This window comes from Neodiprion lecontei, chromosome 7, assembly GCF_021901455.1.
Source record: "Neodiprion lecontei isolate iyNeoLeco1 chromosome 7, iyNeoLeco1.1, whole genome shotgun sequence".
Classification (NCBI taxonomy): Eukaryota; Metazoa; Arthropoda; class Insecta; order Hymenoptera; family Diprionidae; genus Neodiprion; species Neodiprion lecontei.
Genome location: NC_060266.1, coordinates 20098715 through 20123981, shown reverse-complemented (window position 1 = coordinate 20123981; position 25267 = coordinate 20098715). Strand labels below are relative to the sequence as shown.

General features: G+C 36.5%; 4 protein-coding genes across 5 annotated transcripts; 2 read left to right on the top strand and 2 right to left on the bottom strand.

The window, feature by feature from the left end:
- Window positions 1–1640: 1640 nt before the first annotated feature.
- On the top strand, window positions 1641–5282 carry LOC107220882 (molybdenum cofactor biosynthesis protein 1). Of its 2 annotated transcripts, XM_015659653.2 has the most exons (8): window positions 1641–2081; window positions 2179–2296; window positions 2402–2569; window positions 2679–2905; window positions 3001–3225; window positions 3418–3652; window positions 3830–3891; window positions 4054–4187. In XM_015659653.2, the coding sequence occupies exons 1-7, from the start codon at window positions 1992–1994 to the stop codon at window positions 3883–3885; spliced, it is 1119 nt and encodes a 372-aa protein (XP_015515139.1). In that variant the 5' UTR covers window positions 1641–1991; the 3' UTR covers window positions 3886–3891; window positions 4054–4187. The 2 variants fall into 2 exon arrangements, with proteins under 2 accessions (XP_015515139.1, XP_015515138.2); XM_015659652.2 differs by lacking the exon at window positions 3830–3891 and having other exon boundaries at window positions 1643–2081; window positions 4054–5282.
- Window positions 5258–11479, bottom strand: LOC107220883 (integrator complex subunit 7). The gene is made up of 13 exons (XM_015659654.2): window positions 11314–11479; window positions 10481–10800; window positions 9751–9975; window positions 9383–9632; window positions 9067–9140; window positions 8811–8956; window positions 8384–8729; window positions 7365–7624; window positions 7068–7271; window positions 6855–6948; window positions 6673–6776; window positions 5813–6314; window positions 5258–5735 (listed from the first exon to the last, which is right to left on the bottom strand). The coding sequence occupies exons 1-13, from the start codon at window positions 11402–11404 to the stop codon at window positions 5475–5477; spliced, it is 2877 nt and encodes a 958-aa protein (XP_015515140.1). The 5' UTR covers window positions 11405–11479; the 3' UTR covers window positions 5258–5474.
- A 668-nt stretch (window positions 11480–12147) lies between these two features.
- Window positions 12148–17065, top strand: LOC107220880 (cullin-5). The gene is made up of 11 exons (XM_015659649.2): window positions 12148–12241; window positions 12542–12751; window positions 12849–13025; window positions 13105–13246; window positions 13525–13839; window positions 13932–14404; window positions 14519–14782; window positions 14919–15074; window positions 15223–15503; window positions 15594–15717; window positions 15814–17065. Exons 1-11 carry the CDS (start codon window positions 12209–12211, stop codon window positions 16006–16008), a joined length of 2370 nt encoding a protein of 789 aa, XP_015515135.1. The 5' UTR covers window positions 12148–12208; the 3' UTR covers window positions 16009–17065.
- On the bottom strand, window positions 16053–22158 carry LOC107220869 (protein sarah). Its single transcript, XM_015659634.2, has 5 exons — window positions 21888–22158; window positions 21096–21376; window positions 20820–21009; window positions 19850–20002; window positions 16053–19748 (listed from the first exon to the last, which is right to left on the bottom strand). Exons 2-5 carry the CDS (start codon window positions 21354–21356, stop codon window positions 19624–19626), a joined length of 729 nt encoding a protein of 242 aa, XP_015515120.1. The 5' UTR covers window positions 21357–21376; window positions 21888–22158; the 3' UTR covers window positions 16053–19623.
- Between the last annotated feature and the right edge of the window lie 3109 nt (window positions 22159–25267).

Below are 25267 nucleotides of genomic sequence, written 5' to 3'. Positions count from 1 at the left end.
ATTCGAACCTAACTCGACTGTGTTTTACTTTACTCACGCGTATATCGCATACGAAACGCGGTTGCCAAGCAACGCGGTTAGAGAGAGAGAGAAGACCTGTGCTTACTTAGGCCAGATTTTCACGGGCAGCAAAATGCTTCGGCAGACAGATTTCGCCGTTTCGTAGAAATATTGAAAAAATGAAGGTCGCTTTCAAAAAAGTTACATCGTCAACGACCTCCAGTTGGGTTTAACAAAGAAAATTAAAGTTTTGAGTATGGTTATGCTATTGTTGTCAATATAAAGAGTAAAGTGAAGATTCTTACCTTATATTAAGTCGTCAATTCCGGGGCTCTCTGTAGCAATAGCAGTGAACGTAACTAGTTCCGTAATATTGTCATTCTTCACTTCTTGCAATAAACAAAACACCATCACCTTCAACACTGTCACCCGAATTTTTTTTGTTATTGTTTTATACGGAAGCGAAGAACGAAAGATCGCAACATTAAAAATTTACATTTGGAAGTTTTCCATTGCAACTTACGTGCCTGACGAATTCACTCTACGATCTTACAATGTCCTTGAATCCAAAATCCAATGCAAGGTGAACATACGTAGCACGAAGCACGTTCAGATTCGATGATATTGTAATATCATCAGTATTAAACTCCGCACACATTTCACACGTTTATTTCGTTTCAGAAAATTAAAAATTACGCCAAACAATCGACACGTCATAAATATGAAATAACAAATTCTATAATCTCGATTATTAACATCGGTATTTTTCGATTTGTCACTGTTTTGGAGCACACCTGTTATCTTTAAATCAATTTCAGTGCCAAAATGAAACAAGGTTTGATTATAAATATCCGAATAACTCGACACACCGTAATTATTACGATTTAAATAACGCGACGTTCCATCACATGGCTCCCCGCGCGCTTGCCATACGCGAATAACGCTTGTTCCGACCTGTAATCGGGTTGCACACACTCGGGCATGCGCAATATTAGAAAACATCAGACGTGAACTTGAAACGTGGTTTACCTTGCCGTATTGGCCCCATGGACAAAGAATATAAGATGTAATGCTTCTACGTAGCCATCTCTAAGAACAAATTGAAGTATATTGGAATCAATACGGGTCGATTATGACAAGAATAAACGTACTATATTATTATATAGCGAACGGTACAATACGACAAAGCGAAGTTAGCGTAGAGAAAAATTCTGTTTGCTGCCTCTGCTTTCGCGCCGTAGAGATACCCGCTCTAGGTTGCGTTGTGCTATCTGGTGCCTCAACTACGGAACTACGACACCAACTTCAAGGTGGACAGTCGCCATCTTTTTTTTTTTGGCAGCAGGCCACTTTTTAGCGGAAAATTTGAACGATCTAGTGGCGAATAGTTCGTACATCACATTAGTAAGTCAACGGTAAGTTTCTAAGATTGATAACTAAATGCTGTGACATATGGAGGGTTAAGAATGCAGCCAGTGGCATAAACAAGGCAGTATCGCATATTTCCAAAATGGCTTTCAAATAGAGCACGAGCAAATGATTATGATCTGCGCTTCTGCGTTGCAGAATGGGACGAAAATGCGTCCGCTGGAGGAGTACACTTGTATCTCTTCTTTGACTTGCATCGTGATTGGACCACCAAAGCAGGCGGCAAACGTTCAATTTCAACAACACGTGATCAACTATCGAAGGACAGGAACGCTTAAAAATAATGATAGATAATCATATCTTGCGGCCGGACGAATGTTGCCGCTTAAATACACGGTTCGCTGTTAAAATTGCAGTAAAGGAATAAAAGCAACAGTATCATCATTGCCGTCGTTGATTTAGGTTATGTAACAGTACTTAGACTTTTTTTCTTCCCCTTCATATATGACGGAGTTGATGTTTGTACCACTCTCTTATCTCTTTGTTAGTCGCTGTGACGTTCAATCTTACGAAAACAATACGACGCGAAGAACATATTGAGATAATTCTAATCAATTGGCATCATGTTTCGTAGAGTTTATTACTGTAAAAATTTGGTCAATGTCGCGTTTTTATCAACAGAAACGGCGACAGTGGTAAAGCAACAAACGTCGGTAAATATTAGGGTGAAAAAAAAAAGAAAAAATTACCTGCGATTAATCTCTAAAAATGTTTTGATTGATTTAATTCTTTGTTATTCCACTTTTTCAGATTCAAAAATTCAGGGAACGACTGAAGAACGACACAAGTCGCGGTATATTGACTGATACTTTTGGAAGACATCACACTTACCTCAGAATATCGTTAACTGAACGATGCAACTTGAGATGTAAGTCGAGGTGTTTACCTAATCTATTACCCAGTCCCAAATTGGAAACCTGTATTTAATTTCCACTTACATTTTTTAATGGTTTTACATATCTTTTTTTTACAGGCACGTACTGCATGCCTGCCGAAGGTGTTTCATTGACAAAGAGAGACGGCATTTTAACTACAGACGAAATTGTTCACATTGCAAGTCTCTTTGTCAAGGAAGGTGTCCAAAAAATACGTCTTACTGGCGGCGAGCCTACAGTTCGTCAGGATTTAGTAGAAATAGTTGGTAAGATACCGAATCACACTAACTTCTGATATAATACATCGATGTTAGTGATTAAAAGTTCATTTGAAATAAACAAGAATGTTGAATCATGATTTTACTCTTTTCACAGGTCGTCTGAAAGAGTTAGAAGGTTTGGAACAAGTAGCGATAACAACAAACGGGTTGACATTGACGCGGCAGCTATCGACGCTCCAAAGAGCTGGTCTTGACGGACTCAACATTTCCTTGGACACTCTCAAAGAAGATCGTTTTGAAAAGTTCACTAGAAGAAAAGGGTGGCCTAGAGTCATGGCAGCTATTGACTTAGCCGTTCAGCTAGGATACGATCCAGTCAAAGTGAGATGAATTATTACTGCTAACAATGTGATAATTTTTTGAGTTTAGTTATCTATACCTATGTGCGTCATTTTTCTTGTTTTTTCAATTTATAGATAAACTGTGTTATCATGAGGAATTACAACGACGATGAGCTGGTCGATTTTGTCACATTTACCAAGGACAGACCTATAGATGTACGCTTCATCGAATACATGCCGTTTTCAGGCAATAAATGGCAGCAGAATAAAATGGTTTCGTTTCAAGATATGAAGGAAATGATAAGAAAAGTGTACCCTGAGTTTAGAGCTCTTGAAAATGGTCCCAATGATACATCGAAGGTGAACTAGATGTGTTAAAAAACCTTTGATTATTCACTTTTAGTTACTAGTCTTTCAAAATACGAACTGAAGTAAAATACAACTTGAAATTTATTTAACATTCAAACTGGTGAACCAGAATTCGATATTTCACATTCGAAACACCTTTCTTTTATGATCATTAAACTTGAGCAAGTCATGTTTTCTGCACAGGCATACAAAGTACCCGGATTTGTGGGTCAAGTGGGTTTCATTACATCGATGAGTGAGCATTTTTGCAGCTCATGTAACCGATTACGCATCACTGCAGATGGCAACTTGAAAGTATGTCTATTTGAAGGAAAAGGCGAAGTTTCATTGAGAGATGCACTTAGGAGTGGAGCTTCTGAAGAATATTTGCGCGAAATTATAAGCGGGGCAGTATTGAGAAAAAAGAAACAACACGCAGGTGTGTTCACTTCAGAAAATATAGAAAATGCGAATTTAATCTGAACTCCCTTGGTATAATCACCGTTTATTTCACTCAGTACGAAAGAAAACCTAAAATTTTTTCTCTATTTTGCTCTCAGATTCTCGTAATACTAATCTAGCGATAACGGTCACGTTAATATCACTTGTGTTACAGGAATGTTCAATCTTTCCCAGATGGAGAATAGACCTATGATTCTGATCGGCGGTTAACGCGAGGCAAGTGAAATAGCTGGTCTCTACCCTATTTCCCACAAGAGACGTTATCGCTAAATTATGAACATGTTTAATAAACAATACAAAAATACCAAGCTACACACAGCTAATCACAACATCATCAATTTTCACGGATTCATTTTTAAATCCACATATCAATTACAGATCACCTTGAAGAACACGTGTATTCGGAGAGGCATAATAATCGCAATTGGAGTTCAAAGTACAAGGGCAATATCCACGCAAGAGAAAGAAGCACAACAAAACTTTCTGCAATTCGACAGTTTTCCACACTGACTCACGTAGATACGAAAAGTGGAAAAGCCAGCATGGTGGATGTGGGTGAAAAACAAATTAGCAATCGAATAGCCAAGGCTAAAGGATCAATTTGTGTGGGGGAAACTATTTGCAGATTAATAAAAGAGAATAGTTTGCAAAAGGGAGATGTTTTGACAGTCGCACAATTGGCAGGAATAATGGCTGCTAAACGCACTTCAGATTTGATACCTCTTTGTCATCCATTAGCTTTAAATTACGTTGATGTGCGCCTGACATTGAACGAGACGCTGAACGTAGTAGAAATTGAGTCGGAAGTACGATGTACAGGAAAAACGGGAGTTGAAATGGAAGCGTTAACGGCTGTTAGTGTAGCCGCACTAACGATATACGACATGTGCAAGTCTGTAACTCCCCGATATTCTATGGTTATATCTGATATTTGTCTGCTTTCAAAAACTGGAGGGAGTAAAGGCAATTTTAACAGATGAGATCTCGAAATCGATGGTTCAGATTGAAGTTTACAAACTGATCGAAGAAAATCCACATTCTCTGTATACTTGTTTATTATCATTGTTATTCCTTAGCTGCTGTTATTCTAAGGAGTACGATTAACTTACCTTAAATTAAAATTTAATTTACGAGTGCACTAATATTATCATCATCAAAGAATACAGTTATAAGTCAATTTATTTTTTCTGGACTGAAACAGGTATCGAATTATCGCAATTGCTTCACGCAAAATATGATCTACTTTCTGTAGTAATTTGGAAATGCATTTACGATATAGTAAAAATATGAACATAATGTTTTAAATTGAACTAGCTCTTGAGTATTACGAGGAAAACAAACGAATCAAATTGTTTTTGCTGGCAGAGATCAATATTGATTTGTTAATAAATAAAAAAAAAGATTTATTTAGTTGATAAAAATTCACGAAAATTGTTGTTGCATTATTTAAGCTGATATACACCTATACGTATATCATTGTCAAGTTATATATATTTTATATATTTTTATACTCCAATGTTATACTTTATATTGAAACGTTACTAGAAAATATACTATTATATATATATTTTAATAATGGCATACTAAATTTGTTTTGAAGTCACGAGCGTCTATCGTTTCATAATTATTTCAATACCTAGCTCCACACATTCTTCTCCCTCATTTTCTAGCCTGCTTGCAACACATTGAATGCAAGTTCTCTTGCCGGAGGAGACACAATGAATACTTACTTTTGGAATCTATTCCAGCGCAGTATCTGTCATCTTCTGCTCTAATTTATCTCAAGTATTTTGCACAGATCAAGGTAATTTCCGTTTTGTAGGTTCCTCGTGCACTCGAACTTGAAGAGTCGAACGAGGTCCACACTTCCACACATTCCCAGCTTTATCCAGAATACTCGCACTGGCAGTCACTTGATATTGTCCGCCACCGCTTCCGCTTGTGCTGCCTCCACAAACAGCAGCTGCCGCCCCAGGACTTCCTAAAGAGAGTAGAAACTCACAGGCGAAGAAGTCACGGTGAGGTATCACTGTTTGCTGCAGTTCGTTCATATTCGTATCCTGTAAACAACAAGCAATATACAATCATCGTCCCGATTTCACTAATCAGGTAAAATTTGGAGTAAACAAAATCGTACCTTTTGATCTATGTTGATTTTTGATGGAGGGGCAGTGGATATGGAAATGCAGACTGCAGCGACGGACCGAAACAGAGATGCACGTCTGCCGTGTCTCAGTACACCCTCAACTTTGAGGGCAAGCTGGCTCCCTTGAGGTAGAGAAACGGGCTCACCAAGAACACGAGGTTGTGGAGAAACGGAGAGCTTCACGCTGGTGGCCTGCAGTGCTTGGAAAAAGTAACGGGGCAATGGAAGCCTGACTTTACCCCCAGCCAGCAGCGTCACCTGCGCTATTAAACACCCGACTCTTACGTGACTAATCGCCCCTCCTTCTCCGTCGCCTTCTCTACCACAGCTCGGCGCCAATCTGTACACTTCTGTGCAACAGCGTGCCAGTTGTCTCATCTCAACGGATTCACCAAAATTGAATTCAGTTTCGTTAGGCTGACACATCGCTGCTCCGACACCCCCACAGACTCGTTCTACGCTATTTGCCATCAAACGACACATTTCTTGCAAACTGTAGCGTTTTCATTGAGGAATTTTAACAAAAAAACCCGATTGTTGAATCAGGCAGGATTGATAACCAATATCTTCCCTTACTTTTATTCCTTTTTCAAATTCAAGGACTACTTTTTGTTTTTCTTTTTTGACGAAAAGTCATATTTTTTAAAGCAATCGTCTTACGTGACTGTGAAACTTTATTCATTTTTGTAAGCGATGATTTACTGATTGCAAATGAATACTGAAATTTCATACACTTTCAAATAACTATAATAAATAGGATTTTTAAATCAGAAAGGTCATTGTTTTCACTTGCGTAAGCAAGATTTCCGGCTACTAGGCTTGTTAACGCGATTTTCATATAAAAAGGATACGCTCTGATGTTTGCTAATGATCCTGGATCAGCGTCAAAAGCAGATTGATAAAGCGTTTGGTAATTCTCTGCGCAATTCCTCAACTCTTTTGCAGACTTTCTCAGCTGGTTGAAGGGGAAAAATACGTTTCTTATTAGGCAAGATAAATTTTTTTTACCAAAAATAATGCGATTGATATTCACCTGTTGAGTAACACGTCCAAAACGTTGCAAGTCATCTCTAGTGGCTAAAACAACTGTGGCTGCAATTGCTGGTGGTGGAGCAGTACACAGAGACCTGCGACCAACAGAGATATACTGAGTCAATATCTAAATTAATCCATGTTGGCAATAAATTACGTGTCACAAAATGCGTCTTTGCCACAGCGTAAGATTTTGACAGAATGCAACATTGACCTGCAGGAATGTAGAAGCTGCACCATACACTGAAGAAATTCACATCGCAATTTTGAATACTCGCTAGCGAATTGTAGACTCCGTAATGGTGTGCTGGCTGCTTTAAGGGATGCACATGCGCTAGCATACCGGGCAATTGCTCCATTTAATCTTTCAACTGTGCCCAGTTTTTTCTTGACTCCGTCGCTCTCTTTTGGGTCGTCCCTGAATTATAGTAAGCCACAAACAGTCAGTTCCGTTGTAATTTAGAGAATAAACGAAAAAATGGAAATTTGTCAATTGTTAATTGATACTTACAACAGATGACTCTCTGCGCTGGTGACCAAGTAAAGACCGGACAGCCAAAAGTGTAACTGTTCAGAAGCGACGGTTTCCTTAAGGCTTTGAAATATTTTTGTAGACACACTATGGTGGCCGTACCTCGCAGCTCCACGAGCGATGCGGTATTTTGCCCATCCGTCAACGCTAACAACGACTTTCTCGATCGCTTTCAAACACTCTGCGTTCCACTCGTAACCACCTGCCACAGTTTGGAACAGTAGAGTGCACAGCATCACCTAACAAGCAAAAGATGTTCATTTCGAAATTCTAACAATGCTACTGCACTTAAGGGGAAATCTACGAGCAGAAATCCAAAAAAGTGGGTGAATTTGGGAATTTATTTGGAATTTGTTTTAATTAAGAGCATGTAGATTTGATTGATTTAAATTATTTTTTTTTAATTACAATCAAATGGAAGCATTGTTATTGACAATAACATCAACCATTTCGCTTAATGACATCTTTTGCAGTGCCGATAATATTGCAAAAACGGCTGATCCGATGTATCATAAATTTCGAGCCAGCATTCTTGGATAATTTATCCTTTTTGCTATAACTGTAAATTTATTTTTTCCTTTGTTTAACAAAACGTCAACCTTTCGTAATTGAAATTCGATTTTTCGTAGAAAATTTCAAACTTTTTTTGTAATCAACAAATAAATATGATGATTATAAAACAAGTTGGATCGTAACAGAGAGAATAAACTATCCAAGAATACTATCCCCAATCTTGAAGTAAATCGGTTCAGTCATTTCTGAGATATAGTCGCTAATTGTTCGTCGACACTGCAAAACATATCAAGGAGCATAATTGTTCACACTATCGTCAATAAAAATGCTTTCTATTACTTGATTTTAGTACAATAAATATTTAAATAAAGCTCGATCTACATATTTTTCAACAAAAAAAACCTCAATTCAATGAAATCATTTTCAGCAGCTTACTCGTATACCCTCTCAATTAAAATATCCATACACCCGGAACTTTTTGCTACCTTTGTGTGAACGTGAGAAGTTTGTTCAAGCTTTAACAGAATGTCAGGAAGGAGCGGAAGCAACGCATTTTCACTCAAACTGCCTATAGCCCCCAATGCTTCGCACAGTGCCACAGTTTGACCCTTGTCTTGCCCTCCTTCAGTGTTAGCATTTATCAGAGTTGATCCAATGGCGTCAACGAATATAGGGCAATGTTTCGGATTAGCCTCACACAGCTTCACCGTTGATCGCAGGCATACTTTTAACTGGCGCAGATGACCCTCGTCCAACGCCAACAAAACGATCAGCGACTCAAGGCAAGACACCACGTCAGCATCTCCATACGCCGGCAAACCTTCTTCGTAACTAGTTGAATGTAAAATCGTTATTAATCACAGTTTAAGCATTTACGGGATTTCCTAATAGAGAGATAAAGTGTTTGTTTACCAGTAGCAAGCTACTCTAGCCAGGATTGTAACTGCTTTAACAGCAACGAGAAGATCAGGTGAGTAACATGCATTGACACACAGACAGAGTAGCGGGCTATCTTTCTCCATATTCGCGTCACAGGTTACCGCACTTTGACTAAGTACCTGTAATTTTTGAAAATTAGTTTTGAGCCTTACAATTGATTTCACTTGAACTTTTTTTGGAACTAACTTTCTTTGCAAATGTTCAAAAAATATGAAAAACATTACATCACCTCAATTACATCCAAAGTTCTAATTAGAAGACCAGAGTTAACGGTTCCATCTTGTAACAGTGTTGTTGTGCTATCTTTAACAGGAAATAAATATATCAGACTTATTGGCTAAACTTAAACCCATAGAATTTAGAATCTCCATAAATGTCAGTTTTAAAATTACATTACTTCTCATCTACATCCAGACTAGTCCACACGTAAATCGAAGATAAAATTTACTGCCTTGTTTACTTCTTCATTTGCTCGATCATCTTTAATAATCCTGAATCACTTCTGTCACGAAATATAATTTGCAAAAATTTATCGACTAACATACCGATCAGACTTGTGAGTGCTCCCTGTGGCCAGAGATGCGCACCTCTCCTAGCCAAAGAGTGCAGAAGATCGAGAGCATGGCGTTTAATGAATGCTCTTGGGTCGTCGTGTAAGTAGCGTAATAGCAACGCAACTTGTTCTGGGACGTCTACTAAAGTGGCAGAGGCCAGCGTGGTCAAAGCGCTTAATGTTACCCTTACAAATTCCACCGCTGGATAACTTCCCAGTAATTCCATGCACAAGTCGTTTACCTGTGTGTCAATGAAAACAGAGGAAATAAACGATTATTGGACAAAATATTTTGGATACAAAATTTTGCCCATCAACTATTCTGATGTGAAAACAAGAACGATGTAAGATTATTAGTACCATCGAAGCGGTTGACGTATCGTGATGCATGTATTGCAAAATTGGTATCAACTGTAACTTCATTGTAGCAGGAGTAGCTTGTCCTCTAATCATGTCCGATATCTTACTGCACATTGAAACTGCAAAGAGCTTCGATTGGGCGGCAAACATCTGGGCAGCATAAATTGCAGCTTCAACTTCGACGGAGTCGTGAGAATCGAGCGATCTTCTTATACTGTGATGCACCTTGACAGAATTGACAATAAATTATTTATTTATTTAGATCAACGAGCATTAAATGTCTTTTAAGAAAGATAGAATATACAAAATATTAAGATAGGTGAGGCATTTACAAGGAAACTTAGATAAGGAATAATAAGTAAAGGTCGCTAACTTTAACAAACGTTTAAACGTAGTATTATCAAAGTAATTATGATTTCGTAAAATAGATGAAAATAAAAAGTTTACAGATTTTGGTTTAAATTTAGGACTAATAGGTAACATTTTGGCTATCAAAAAATCTTTAAGGCTTCACACAAAACGTTTTTTCCACTATTTTAATTGAATTAAATTTAATAAGGTAATGTTTAATTTTCTCTACTCTTTGTTATAAATAACTCTACATAATTGGACATGCATATTAAAATTTGTTGTATGTTTTTACATTTTTTATAGCACAATTTTTTATACTTTAATGGAAGTCGTACTCGTATATAATAGATAAGTGAATGAATGACAGTTGCATAATTACCTGTTGTCTTTCTGGTATGATCCCGGCAACACTGCCTAAGGTACGCAGAGTAAGCGCTCTTGCAACTGGATCGTTGGAATGAATAACGCTAAAAATTCGTCTGACAAATTCATCAACATTAAGAATTTTGTCCAAGTGTTTTTCACTTTGTTGGCAAACCCTCAATACCCAGACGCGCAGAAAGTTGCTGCCTATCCGAAAGACGTCAGCCAACTTGAGCAGCGAAGAGTTTATCAGGATTGGAAAAGGATATTTTTCGAATAGGCGGGGAAATCGTACGATAGCTTCGCACTGCTCCCCTATCTTGTTCGACCGAAGACCTAAAACATTAAAACTTTGTCACAGGATGTCCAGATTTCCCGAATAGTTTAGAAATTTGAATTTTTAATCATCCAGTCATTCGGCCCGTTAAAGGGTTAAGATTTTTTCATCTGTAAACACAAGCTGTTACTCTCATCACTATCAAGTGTTCGACAATTTATTACTGACTTGTTTGAAAATTTCAATCAACTTTAGCATTAAATTTGGATGCTATAGAGTTTTATCTATGTTGAATAAAAATTCCGATACGAATTGTTCTGTAATAACACCGAATATTTGTTTGAAAACCAGAAATGCATAAGCTAACCTCAAATTCAATAACACGTCATATCCCGGCGAAGATTCTAACATTTTTGAGCATTCGAGTAGTCCTACAGGAAGTAAGATTGAGGAGAATATTAAGACTACGAAGATGCTGCAAATTTAGTTAATCTTCTGCCTTACCATCGAAATTCAACGTGGTAGCTTTGACAATCAAAGTAGTTAACCTACAATTTTGATTTTGCAATTACCTTTATCCAGCTCGATTAGAGCTGAATTTGCATCTTGCTCCGGCTCTCCTAAACCTGTATCGTTGAATGCGTTCATCCTCATGCCGATCATCTTACAAAATGATGTATTTTATTTCAGTTTTATAGAAATTGAAAACGTTTGCTCTTTTCCGGCACTATCCAAATATGTTTACTTCTGCAGTGAGTACAAAATATAATTACTACCCGTAAGGTCCCTAGGCAATTTTCAGTTTATCGATATGGCTCGAAGTTTGAATCTCCAGAAGAAGTGACATTTCCATATAGTGTAAATATTATGTTTGCCATTATCTGACGATCCTAATTAACTAATTGCTTTCGATATTCCGTTTTCAAAGAAACAATTCAATCGAATTTAATTGTTCGCTGATAACGAAATAAAATTATTCTTTTCAAATGGCTGCAGGGCTGTCTCACTGGTGCCTGGCAGAGAGAATCCTGAGAGAGCCCACCGTGCACGTCTTTTGTGTTCTCTATTTTGTAGCGCTATCAATCACGAGATAGGTATTTGGAACAAATCTTCGAGGTGCATGTTCAGTAATCGAATGTCGGTAAGCGATTAGCATTCTACCGTATTTAGAATCACGGGGGCCGTAAATGTTTGTAAATTGTTCAGTTTCGTCCGTTTCGTCTACGACCGGGTATCAGGGTGTTCTATATCTTATGCTGACAACGGCAGAGTTCAGTCCACGGCAGAGTATTGGTCACCTACTGACACATGCTTACCGACCGATCACCGTGGAAATTAGTCCTAAAAATGAATTTCTCATAGAGGGCGCTATGATATCAGGGACACGAAAAATGCTAGTGTAGGCCATCTCAGGCTCCTCGCTGCAGCTGGCTTTGAAGAAAATGGGGGAAAGCAACTAGTTATAACATGTCAAAAACTAGTGTGGCGGCGATGTTAAAGGTTAGTTGTCATTAAATAACCGCAAATAATAGGTAAACGGTGAAGGGATTTTGCTAATGACGGAGAAAATATCAATCACCAACAACTGAGTAGACCCAAATTTTGGGCGAACGAATTCCCATGATACTCGAGCTATTCGACTGAAAATGACTCATCTGGCATTGAAAATCAAATTCGATCACTGAACAAACCGCCGATATTGAGTGAATTGCGACTAAGCTGATACTATTCATCACGAAATATTCAAAATTTCTCACCTGCGTGCCTACTGATCTCGTTTTTCATCGTCTATTTATGCAGGACCGGAATCAGTTTAGCTTCGCAGGAAAATGGCCATGCATGCGCCCAGTAATATTGAAATTACTGAAACAAGAAGCTGTTACACAAGGGGAATGGCAGGATCTATTTTATTCAGTTCACTTGGTCTGCCTATGGGACGACAAAGGTCCTCCCAAATTAAGGGACACTCTCAAAGTGGACATAATGGATTTCATACAACAAGCACAGCAGGTAATCAATGTTGTAATTAGCATTTTCCCTCTCGGAATCTGCGAGTGACTCGCTTCCAATTTATGTATGTTATAATCCTTGCCTTACGTTGATTCAGAGAGTATTGGCGCATCAGGAAGAGCAGGCGTTGCTTAAAGCCTACATAACTGAATGGCGCAAATTTTTTACCCAATGTAATTATTTGCCAACACCGTTTAGGCAACTGGAAACTTCGCTTGCTGGAAAGACTACTACACAGAAAAGGAATCAAGCGGAGGAAAGTATAGTTAGAAAGGTAATACTCATTCCTTATTTTTGATGGATTTCTGCTGCTAGATTTATTAATCAAGTCAATATTTATTTCTGAGCAATAGTTGATGCTGGACAGTTGGAACCAGAGTATATTTGGAGACATAAAACAAAGGCTACAGGATTCAGCCATGAAGCTGGTGCGGGCGGAAAGAAATGGGGAGGCGTTTGATTCGCAGTTGGTCATTGGTGTTAGAGAATCTTATGGTGAGGCCTATGCAAGTGAAAGAGGAGTTTTCAGTAAAAACAAATGGGAATTAAAAAGAAAATTTCACAATTAATTCAATCAAACACATTATTGATTCAACAATAGTTATTGTAAGAATAATATTGTCTCAAACAAAACTTGAACTATGATCTGAAGTGGAAAACTTGATGTAGAACGTTTTATAGGATGTCTTGTTAAAATAAATCCTGACTTATATTTCAAGAAATTAAAAGTAAAGTTGAAGATTAATTGTTAATTTCACTTTTATCTCTTACAGTTAATCTGTGTTCAAATACAATGGACAAGCTGCAAATATACAGAGATAATTTTGAGGCATCGTACATAAAAGCCACGGAAGAATTTTACAAAATAAAAGCTCCTGAGCAACTTTCTCTGCATGGAGTAGAGACTTACATGCGATATGCAGAGGTAAAGTTGAGAGAAGAAGAATTGAGAGCTCAAAAATATTTGGAGCCAAATAGTGCAAGTGTACAGTTGTTGACGGATTGCTGTGTTTCTGTACTTGTCGCTACCTTCAAGTCAGCCATCCTTGCCGAATGTCCTCGCATGATTCAGCATCATGAAACAGAAAGTAATTTGAGAAAGAGACTAATAATCTTAGACAATATAAACTTTGCTAACATTAAATACATTACAAATTTTTCACACAATTTTTATTTACAGAGCTCAGACTCATGCTCAAGTTGATGGATCGCGTACCAGATGGAGTGAGTCCAATGTTAAAAGACCTGGAAGATCACATAGCGAGTGCCGGTCTTGCCGATATGATGGCAGCAGTCGATGTGATAACCCAAGACTCTGAAAAATACGTAGAAAGATTGTTGGATCTCTTTAGACGATTTTCTACTCTGGTTAAGGAGGCGTTTGACGACGATCCGCGATTCCTCACAGCCAGAGACAAGGCATATAAATTAGTTGTCAATGATTCAACTGTATTCAGACTTGAACTGCCTGTTAGACAAGGTACCGGTGTAACTGCTCCAGTCATCCCAACTAAACCTGTAAACAGCAATAATGGACAGCCAGAATCCAAGTGTCCTGAACTACTGGCAAATTACTGCGATATGTTGCTCAGAAAAACACCGTTAAGTAAGAAACTTACTTCGGATGAAATCGAGAGCAAACTTCGGGACGTGGTGAGCTCAGTTGTGTTTCATATATTTCCAGGGGATGTTTAAGTGCTATTGGCTAAGTGCTTTGTGATAATTGAAGTGAAATGTAAACATCACAATATTCAAATTTTATTCTAGCTGCTCGTGCTAAAGTACGTTCAAAACAAAGACGTATTCATGAGATACCATAAGGCTCACCTCACTCGGAGATTGATTCTGGATACTTCAGCAGATTCTGAGAAGGAAGAAAATATGGTGGAGTGGTTACGAGAAGTCGGCATGCCTGCGGACTATGTAAATAAATTAGCACGCATGTTCCAAGACGTCAAAATTTCCCAAGATCTCAATCAACAATTCAAAGAACAGTGCCGCGCTACCATTGCCGACAGCATTAATATAAAGGTGAAGCAAATCAAGTCGTTGTTTTTTTTTTTTTTATTATAGGAGTCGTACTTTCGTTTCTCCACTATTCACCCTGTTCACTGTCTTACATTATACAAAATATATTTATCAATTATTTATATGCATTTTGCAATAGATATTGAATGCTGGCGCATGGGCAAGAGGCAGCGAGCGTGTCACTGTCAGTTTACCCCTTCAATTAGAAGATTACATCCCCGAAGTTGAAGAGTTTTACAAAAAGAAGCACAGTGGCCGTAAACTGCAATGGTATCATCACATGTCAAATGGAACGGTAAATGCATTTACATTTATAAGAAGTTGATTTAAAAACTTTTCTTAGCACTATGTGCGAATTACAATCCAGTTTGTAGTCTAAGTAAACATCAATACTGCACAATCTCAAAGATTCAAACAGGCAATAACATAAAATGAGTTTACAGATAACATTTTGCAATAAAATGGGGCGATTTGATGTTGACGTGACAACATTTCAAATGGCTGTTCTATTTGCTTGGAATCAACGACCTTTCGAAAAGATTTCATACGAAAATCTTCGATTAGCAACCGAGTTACCAGATACAGAATTAAGGCGTACACTGTGGTCGTTGTGCGCTTTTCCTAAACTTAGACGTCAACTCCTTCTAGTCGAACCTAGCACTTACAGCCCGAAAGAATTCGCGCATGACACTCGTTTCTGGGTGAATCACGAGTTTGCTATTGTGTGAGTAAAAATAAATGAGTGAAATCTCCGAATAATCAGACGGAAATAATGTGTACTTATTCCTAATCGAAATAAATTATCATTTGTTAGAAAAAATGGAAAGTTGCAGAAGAGGGGGAAGATTAATTTGATTGGTCGGTTACAACTGTCAACTGAGCGAAGCAAAGAAGAGGACAACCAATCTATCGTACAGCTAAGGATATTGCGAGTACAGGTATGATTTTTCTAATGTCGAACAAAAAAAAGAGAGTGAAAAGAACATTTCGATGTTTAGATTGTTCTCGAATTAATTCGTTTTAATATTTTACAGGAAGCTATCATTAAAATTTTGAAAATGCGAAAGACGATAAATAACGCCCAATTGCAGACGGAATTGGTCGATATATTGAAAAATATGTTCCTGCCGAGTAAAAAGATGATCAAAGAACAAATTGAGTGGCTAATAGAGCACAAATATATTCGGAGGCATGAGGATGACATCAATACTTTTGTCTACATGGCGTAACCAATAACCAACACATGTGCAAACAGAATTTTTTAAGTATTCAGTACTATATTTTTATATAGAGTTCAGTTTTCCTCGGTTAGATGTGTATGCTGACGAATATAACCATGCGATATGACTATGGTCCGTGTATCTGGAAGTAAATAATCAACTGATTAGGAAAGAGTCACATACCATAGCAGTCCAGTTAACGTATCGTAGAATCAAATTAAACACTGCAATGTATCTAGTGGTATAATCGTTGCATACGTATCAGATTTAGGTAAGCGTCAAGTCAACGAATGAATTTTTTTCTTTTTCCCCGTTTGACTTCGTCAACGTATCGACAGCACTAGTAATTACTTATACAGAACGGAGGTTGACGGTAATCTCAGTTTTACTGTTTAAACTAAAATATTCGGACTAATTTCTAAGAACTGTTTGTTCTACGATCGACCGGGCTATTATATTTGCATAGTGTATATAAGGACATTATATTTGCTAGCCGGTTAAGTCTCAGCGACGAACGTATTGTTGTCAAATCCGAGTATCCACCTATTTTTTCTCCTATTTTCATATCTAAGTATAGGTATGTATATTGTCAGCGACATAATGACGTACAACGCTATCCAAGTTCCACCGATTTTTATTTCTTTTTTCTTTTTTTTCTTCTTTTTTACTGGAAGGTGGAATATAAAATACGATGTTAATGGTATTTTAGAGAAAATCTTTGAGTTTCATGCGTGTAAACTAGTGACGAAGAAAAAAATGTATTCTACGTAAGCTGCATCGATTCAAATCTGCATATTGTATAAAGCCTTGGTAATATTTTAAAAAATTATACCAGATTGTAAAATATAGAACTTGTGATTCCCCATGAATTGGAAGCGAAAAAAAAAATGGCATTTTTCAAGACAAACTTGTGGCATATATCACGTGGTAAATGATATTACATTTACCAAATCTTTACTCATTGAGCATACTATTGTTTGACATATCAAATGAAAATAAAAATTGCAATTCATGATAATAAAGAAAGTCCTACTTCCGTTTGAATAATAAATCGCTTCAAAACATACACAAGCACTTCTTGTAAATTCGTTCCAATCTGTGACAAAAAGGATTCATTTAACTGAAAGTAAGACTGTATGAAAATTAATAATTCCCCGAACCATATGGACTATCTCTTCAAATATAAATTGACATGTTGACGATAGATTTTACTATGCAACTATCTTATATGTATGTCATTCGGCTCAATTGCAATTCTTACATTGTTTAGAAAAGAAAAAAAAAAAAGAAAATGATTTGACACACATTTATCGCCCTTTATTATGAATATGATTTAATTATTAATTTTTCGCGCAAAATTTTTTATGCATATTTCGTATTGAAATATACAATCTTTTTACAGGAACTATAAAATTTCTTTTCTCCATCACGATATTAATCTGCGTAGCTTACAATCGTGTTCAGATATACATATGTGAGTAAAAATAATTTTTATTTTTTTTGTCAGCTCTAATTTCCAGCAGATATTAGCAGAGTTTATTTTTATCATTTATTTCATCAACAGTCAACTGTTCTAATTGCCTATTAAATACATAGTTCGATGACTGATTTCCTAACGAGTAAGCTTTTTAATATTATAGATATAATATCTGAGACCGATTTATAAATGCGGTACATATTTCTTTGTAACTATAAAATAATACAAACACAGCTGGCGGTAATCGAGAGAAAAATCTTTGTTTTTATGAACTTTATTTTCACGAATTCAATCTTAAACATTAAGAGGCCGTGTTTAGATTAATTTTTTTTCTTTTTCTTTTTTCTTTTCAACAACAATCCGTCTGAATGGATCCCTAAATATTTTAAATACAACTTAATGCATAATTGATCTTAAGTAATAACTATATGCAGAAAAAGTGACGTAATATATCAAGTATTTTAAAAGAAACGTGTTCAGTTTGATATATCATTGTATAATGATAAGCAAATGTTAAAACGAATTAATGGAAGGAACGTGTATAGAGTTGGTAAAAAAAAAATTCGACAATCAAAGATCAGATTGCTAATATAGATTTAATGAGTGTATAGGTATAGCGTAATTTGGAATTCTGTCGAATACAATATTTGAATCTCTTTTTTTTCAAGAGAAATGATTTCCACTTCTATCGCTTTATCTAAAACAAAAACATTTTCGCTAACGATACCGTGAACTTTTGCGAAATTGATTGTTTCAAACTGAACAAGTTTTTTTCGTTTCACCTGATATGTATCATGTAGATAATTGTATATATATACAATAGATTTAAAACATACAAGAAGACATTCACACACTCATTTCAACATCAAAATGCAACATCTCCAAAGTTACATTGAATACGAGGAGAAGCCACTTGGCTGTTTAAATTTTTTCGTCTATTCTCTTTGTAACTCAAGTTACAAATACCTCATAAACAAGCTCGATTTGATGACTCAACCACCGTAGTGGTGCACTTTATTAGGACAGGTATATAGACCGAAAATTCCCAATTTCTCAGCAATATAATTTGGTTTCTCACTTTGCCTTTTGAGCTGTTATCCATTTATCCAAGAAAAAGCATAGTTGAAATAGACCTAATCGGTTTCATCCACCCGCCTCTAGAGTTTTCTTATATTGGAATTACTATCCAGATTAATGACACAAAATATTTTTGAAAATTTTTTTTGTAATACCTAACTGTGAGATTTAAACACGTAGTAAGACCTGGCCTAGCTTTGCGGAACTGTTCTAAGTATGTACCTAGTAATACATATGAATTTTCTCCGAACGTTGTAATTAACGTTTAATAATTGAAATCTTCCGACTAATAATGATTATTAGAATTTCAATAGTCAACACTGAAATATAGAAAAAATTTTCGGCTTCGCGTAGCTTTTACACATTAACAAAAATAATGTTAATCGTAACAACAAATGTCATCACTGTTAATGACGTCGAGACAATTAACGATTATTATTAAAGGATTTCGGGGCGGGGGGGGCAATGCAATGCTAAGCCATATTTTGTCATGGTGCTAACTAGAACCAGTAATTTACCGTACCCTAAGTTACATGCAACTTTCGAATGATCATCCAGGTTAACTATGTTTTCGCGAAATTCGAACAGACGAAAGATCAATATTTCAGTATTTTAGATATTTCAATTCTTCCTAACCGGAAATGGAAGGAATATACTTAAAGAAATCGACAAAATACGTGCTTTCGTAACGAACAAGAAAAAAAATTTAGCATTATTATACAAATTAAATTTATGCATAATATCAATTTTCTTTAACGAGAAAGTCCTATTTTACATTACTCAAGATTTATAATAAATACTCAATGAACGACCTCATGGCAACGCATGTTTGGTGCACCATTTGAAAATTGCGATAAATAACAATTTTAAATTACCTATTTTTTCTCTTTATTTACAGATTTGTTAAAGCTTTTATTGTAAACACCATATATTATCTGTTGCAAAACATGACTTCGCTATGCGATAATTTATGATTATGAATTATCTTCTCGCCGTTTGGATGGAGTAAGCAATTCAATATCGTCTAGTGGACGATCAATAAAAATAAGAAATAAAAGTTTTACGGAAAGTTAATACTCTGGACAACGTGTGTGCTGTATACGAGGACCACTTTTCATAGGATTCGTTGTCTCACAGACGTGGACAACTATACCAGGTTGACCAGATCCGCCTGGATGGAGTTCGTGGGTCGCACCTGAAACAAATACGTTGATAAATTCAAGCCAATATAAAACATTTTATGCTGAGTAAGGAACAATGATGCTTTTCATTGTAAAGCGTAAGTAAATCTGAGACCTGGTGATAGGTTGGCAATTGCTGCGAGTAAGTCATGGTTCACGAGCGGCTCGCCTTCTTCCCGAGGCTCCCAACCAACTGGCGGTGATGCCGGAGGTGAAATTAGGAACTGTTTAGTTGGTGCTGGCGGGTGGAGATGCTGATCTTCCATATCTAAAATCGAATCATTAATTCATTATTTGCAGAAGAGTTATCAGATTTTAGAAGTCCTAACAACTCAATTTCTGGTCAAAATAGAAGCTAAAGTAAAAATTAGTTACTAAGCAAAAGACTGAATTGACAACAACTTCATCAATAATATTGGATTTAATGATTTTTAAAATTTTTAAACACTCTTTATCCAATAATTACTTGTAAAATGAAGAAGTGGACAAAATGTTGTTTCATAAATAGGCAGAGAATGTTGCATAAATATTTCAGGCTAAGTGACAGAGCAGTTAAAAATATTCTGAGACTCAAGTTTTAGTCATTAAATTTGAAAAATAAACATGTTTTTTCTCTTTACTAAATGGTCTCTGTGTTAAATAAAACTTTTTTATTATGAACCTTGTGCATAACAAATATCGCTGCAGGTGAGAAGGCATAGAAAAAAAGTTGGAAAAAAGGTTAAATATTTGATGGCACAAGGAAAGTCTTTTCCAAATACAGAAGTGTTTTCTCGGAATTGAAAAACTTGATTTCTAAATTGGTCGATGTGCTTGGGATGCTTCCTTGCTACTTCAAAAACTTTATGCAAAGAAACTCATGAATACGTCAAGCAGGATTACTGCATACTCAATTGGTTTAGGTACTAAAAGCTGTAACGCTTCTAATTTTAACCTTGTTAGTAAATTGGTTTAAAAACTTTTTGAAGCTTGTACCAAAATGCATAACGTTTTCAAGCAAAATTTGTCAAATATTACTGAGCGATTGAAATTCTGGATAAATCACATAAATAAAAAATGAGTGGATAATATTAGGAACTGTGAACCTATTGGCGTGACAGGTTGAGCAAAGTAGCAGTTGATATCCGTCTCTCCATAACGTGTTTGGTGCAGCTGTATCCTGGCATGAGCAGCGGCGCTGGGCGAACTGTAGTTGACCCTCATTCGTCTAAAAGATCTGAAGTACTGAAAAGTGGCGTTTTCTCCGAACTGTTTGAATAGTGTTTCTATGCCACTCTGTGAATAAAAAAAACAGATTTAAGTTGAGAAAACTTGAGCGATAGATCCTTGGATTTTGAAGATTTTTATCAAAGAATAGTCACCATTATCTGAGGATCTTTGAAAACTCTGGGGTCTACATTGGTGACAATTACTGAAGTTGGGAGATCTTCGTCTCTGACTAATTCGTCTATCGTTCTCATGTTCGCGTCTCCGCGATCCTGGTCAGCTTCCAATTCTAGTTCAAGCTGTTGGTAATTGGGATGCAAGTTTGGCAGGCCGTCGACCTCGTTAATTATTATATTCTCCGTATTCTCCGAGGACCCATGCTCACTATCGAGGTTCGCCTCTCGTTTATCCTCCATTTTTACCCCCTGGAGTAGAACTGTGAATGAAGAAAAGCAATCGTGACAAAAGGGGATACACCTGTACAATGTGGTACAAAATTTTCTTACGGATTCCACGCCAGTTATTTTCCAAGTGGCAAAGATTACCACTGACACAGACGAGAGGCTAGTTAGCTTGAATTTTACAGTGGCATTTTATCTATAATCTTTCATATATATAAAAGAATTCAGGTCTTAACGACAAAATTTTCAACCAGGGAATTGAACGGATGGAGAGTAAATTGAAAGAAGCTAACTGGGAAATTTTGCCCTGAATTCACGGCGACGAAACGCGGTGATGACAGATGAAAACACATTCAATGATGATTACGAGTAGAATTATTGTTGTTGCATGCGGGCTGTTTTACGATTGTTTTCGAATTTTACGAGGCGAATTATCGGGGCGATAACATCGTCGTCAATTGATATCGATCAAGATTCAAAAAATTGTTGTTAATTATCATTGTGTACAAAGAATAGTCGGATATAATTTATTTCCCTGTAATTTACCTGTCTTCAGACGTTGTGTCCGCGTAACGAATGCAGTTTCAGTCCGACTTCTCTTCTCTTTCGAGAAGAAATCACACAACAATCTGTCAATTCGTCCGAGCGAACTGCCGACCGTCTGCTAATTAACACACTGCTCGTGTTTACACGGCTGTACGAACCTCCTATTCGATTATTTCAGGACGCTTTTGCCCTTTCAAATTTGTCAATGTATTTATATTATTTTTATTGTTGTTGAATCTAGACCGATCAGCGGTAGATTACCCATTGAGCCTACAGACACGAAGGTAGCATCCTAATGTCGTATGCCAGAGTCCAGGGTTACCAGATAAGTAGTACCACAAGCCGCCACAAGAAGCGCACAGGTAGCCAAATATGGCCAATCTCCCAGCCAAATAACCCGTAGTAACAAAGAATTTTGCTACCACGCGTCTCGAATCAAAGTATTAGGGGAGACGATGACTGGATTAATGATATCGGCCCCTTATAATCTTCTTTTTTTATGTCCAGGCTCTACCCATTTCAGAACGTTCCGAAATATCGCCTGTGCGCAAACACATTTCAAAATACGCTCATTCATCCTTATCCCTATGCATATTACCGACGTACATGTTTTGTTTTTTTTTAGCTTGCAGGGTGAAAAAAGATAAGAGATCTGAAGTGTTGGCATTACGGTGCGTTCCGAACTGGCTGGCAGCGCTAAAAACTTCCTAGGACAGGGCAGAGCCTGGCAGAGCTACTCACAAACTCGGCAGCGCAGTGACCAGAAGTTGTCTGTCTTGCAGTTTTGAATCTAACGCCGGGGGCGAAAAAATTCAGTCATTTCAACTACGCCATATTTACTTTAAAATCATGTCCAATTTCATGTTCAGATATTTATATTGAGTATGTACTGACTTAAGTGATTCACATGGCGATTTTCCGTGACTAGGAAGATAATTGTGAGTGTAAATGTTCATTAATTTGATGTCCAAAATCAACTGAAAAAAATAATCTCACGATAGCCGTTGTCCGATTTTATCAACGTAAGATGGAAGTTTTATTCGAGACTTACTCAGGTTCTAAATATATTGTACAGAACAAAGATCCGAATAACATCATGGAATTTTGAAAGAAAGTTGGTAATAGCTAAAGCGCATTCAATTGGCATTCGTTATCAATTCTTTGTCAACGCCTTACTTCGTGGTCGATGTATTTTGGCGGGATTCGCGAGTTATGCAGCAAAGTTCGGGTCGTTCGGGTACAAACAACTGACAATCGGTAGAAAATTTTTCTTCTCATCTCCAGTTTAACGGACGGGTCTTGGGGTGCCGTTATCGTAAGATTGTTTTTTCTCGTTATTGAAGTGAAAGAAATATGAAAAGTAGGCGAGAATATTCTGTTTTAGATTCGAAATTTGTCGCGTGCAGTGATTTGGGTCGCAGAGATATAAATATAGCAGTCAACTGGCACCGCGAAGTCGCTTAGGCTACGAAAAATTCACACCGTCAATTTTTCTTCGTTGCGAGTTAAACTCAGGTAACATTCGAAATTATTTACGCAAGTCCGAATCCTCTGTACTCGATCTTCTAATCAAAATGTAGTCACGTTGAATCTTAGCAAGTGCAGTGCGTATTTTAGAGAACGAGTTTATTATATTTGCCGGGTGAAAAATTATCGTGGGCTCTCCATCGGTGATATTCTTTGTCGCGTGATGCAGTCATCGATTCGATTGCCATTTCAGTGATAATTCCGAGTGCAATACAAAATTTGGTGAGTGTTCTCCACAGGAATATAAAATTTATTCAGTGTTCTGCGGAGGAATATTTAATTCACGCCCGAAAGGATACACTTGAGACGGTGAGGCTGGACCGATTTTCAAGATGTAGCGTCGGTGAGTCGCATGAATTTAAAATCACTGATTATTTCCAACTGTCCACTATTTGAAAATTTTCAGTTGTACGATGACAAAAGTATTCGAAACTTACATTTGTAATTTAGTTACTAATGTCAAAGCGGCAATAGAAAAAGTTTTTAAGCGTTTCAAATGTTGGCCAAATTCAATTTGGCAACTTTTTAACTTGAGCTGGTGATTAATTTTATTGAAAAATTAACGGCTCGTTGATTTGAAATAATTTTATGGTGAACTATTCAACCGAAAAGCAAATGTCCCGATCGGTGCGTAATAAGATGATTTGAATATGTACACTATTTCTGTTGCATTTTTTTCTCGATTAGCAAATATGTTATATTTAATTCTGTCGACAAAATTCTTGAGACTCAACTTTAGTACAAATAGGATTAATTACTGAGCACATACTTTGCGCAATTTAATGGAAACTAATTAATTTCGAATTAGCTTCTTAATATAGTTACAATCTAATAGTTAAAAAAAAAAAAAAAAAAAACTCGTTTATTAAAAAATTATAGTTTCGGTTACACGGTTGTGCAGAACATAAATAAATTTTTCTCTTACAAGTAGTGAAAATGTGTTTCCATTTTGTGCAAGTTTAGTAGCCAAGTTTTATACAAAATGAACCAGAAATTTTTGTCATCGGATAATTAATTTCCTACGATGCGGCGTCACGCATAATTTTTGAAGAACACTTTCTTTTGTTCCTCGTGTTTACGGTATTCTTGGAGTGTAGGGACAATTTTTTTGCCATTTACGACACATTGATTCAAGGTGGGCTGGATTAGTTAATATTTTTCACAATATTCAGTACACAATATATTACAACTTATACGATGCTTTTATAGATTGTGTATATTTTATCCCAAGGCGTAAAGATAGTGAAAGAAAATTTGGAATCGGTAATTGGGTCTTACTTGAGAAAAATTACGCATGTTCTTGAATGAATATAAAAATGAACAATGAAAATGAATCTATCACGAGGTTCGTTGCAAATTAACCGGAACGAAGAATAGAATACTTGTGGATTCATTTAAAATTTTAATAAACTGTTCAAATCAGCTTTCAGTAATACGACTTTTTAAAAACGTGACGAAAAACAGCTGATAAGAATTTATTTTACTTTCTGTATAATATTGACGTAATTATCACACCATATTTTTCTTCTCAATTGTTAAAATCCTAAATAACGATTATTGTCAATTCGTAGTTTTCCAAGGCGCTAGAAAATATGGGAAAAAATCTCCTTCTCACAGGGAAAATTTTGAAATGTTCAAAATTACATAAATGACATAATTGAAAAATCAACGGTTGCTTCTCTATAATAAGTTGAAGCGAGGATAGTTAGACGTTGCACTGTTGCACATTTATTTAATTTCAGTTGATAATATCGAAGAGGTTGTTCAAAAAAAGATACGTGATTTGTAGTCACCTAAAATAAAAAGAGTACCGAAAACGATAATCGAAGGTAGTATAGCAAGAAGATAACCCG

What these genes read in the sequence shown, in the direction of transcription:
- LOC107220882 (XM_015659652.2), top strand. Translation starts at nt 1,992, where the DNA reads ATGTTTCGTAGAGTTTATTACTGTAAAAATTTGGTCAATGTCGCGTTT. An exon ending in GGATTTAGTAGAAATAGTTG is followed by an intron (nt 2,570 to 2,678) that starts GTAAGATACCGA and finishes CTCTTTTCACAG; the next exon opens with GTCGTCTGAAAGAGTTAGAA. An exon ending in TAGGATACGATCCAGTCAAA is followed by an intron (nt 2,906 to 3,000) that starts GTGAGATGAATT and finishes TTCAATTTATAG; the next exon opens with ATAAACTGTGTTATCATGAG.
- LOC107220883 (XM_015659654.2), bottom strand. Translation starts at nt 11,404, where the DNA reads ATGATCGGCATGAGGATGAACGCATTCAACGATACAGGTTTAGGAGAG. An exon ending in TCATACCAGAAAGACAACAG is followed by an intron (nt 9,976 to 10,480) that starts GTAATTATGCAA and finishes AATTCTGTCAAG; the next exon opens with GTGCATCACAGTATAAGAAG. An exon ending in ATACGTCAACCGCTTCGATG is followed by an intron (nt 9,633 to 9,750) that starts GTACTAATAATC and finishes ATTGACACACAG; the next exon opens with GTAAACGACTTGTGCATGGA.
- LOC107220880 (XM_015659649.2), top strand. Translation starts at nt 12,209, where the DNA reads ATGTCAAAAACTAGTGTGGCGGCGATGTTAAAG. An exon ending in AGGAAAGTATAGTTAGAAAG is followed by an intron (nt 13,026 to 13,104) that starts GTAATACTCATT and finishes TCTGAGCAATAG; the next exon opens with TTGATGCTGGACAGTTGGAA. An exon ending in TCAGCATCATGAAACAGAAA is followed by an intron (nt 13,840 to 13,931) that starts GTAATTTGAGAA and finishes TTTTATTTACAG; the next exon opens with AGCTCAGACTCATGCTCAAG.
- LOC107220869 (XM_015659634.2), bottom strand. Translation starts at nt 21,356, where the DNA reads ATGGAGGATAAACGAGAGGCGAACCTCGATAGTGAGCATGGGTCCTCG. An exon ending in TCAAAGATCCTCAGATAATG is followed by an intron (nt 21,010 to 21,095) that starts GTGACTATTCTT and finishes TTTTATTCACAG; the next exon opens with AGTGGCATAGAAACACTATT. An exon ending in TCAACCTGTCACGCCAATAG is followed by an intron (nt 20,003 to 20,819) that starts GTTCACAGTTCC and finishes ATTCGATTTTAG; the next exon opens with ATATGGAAGATCAGCATCTC.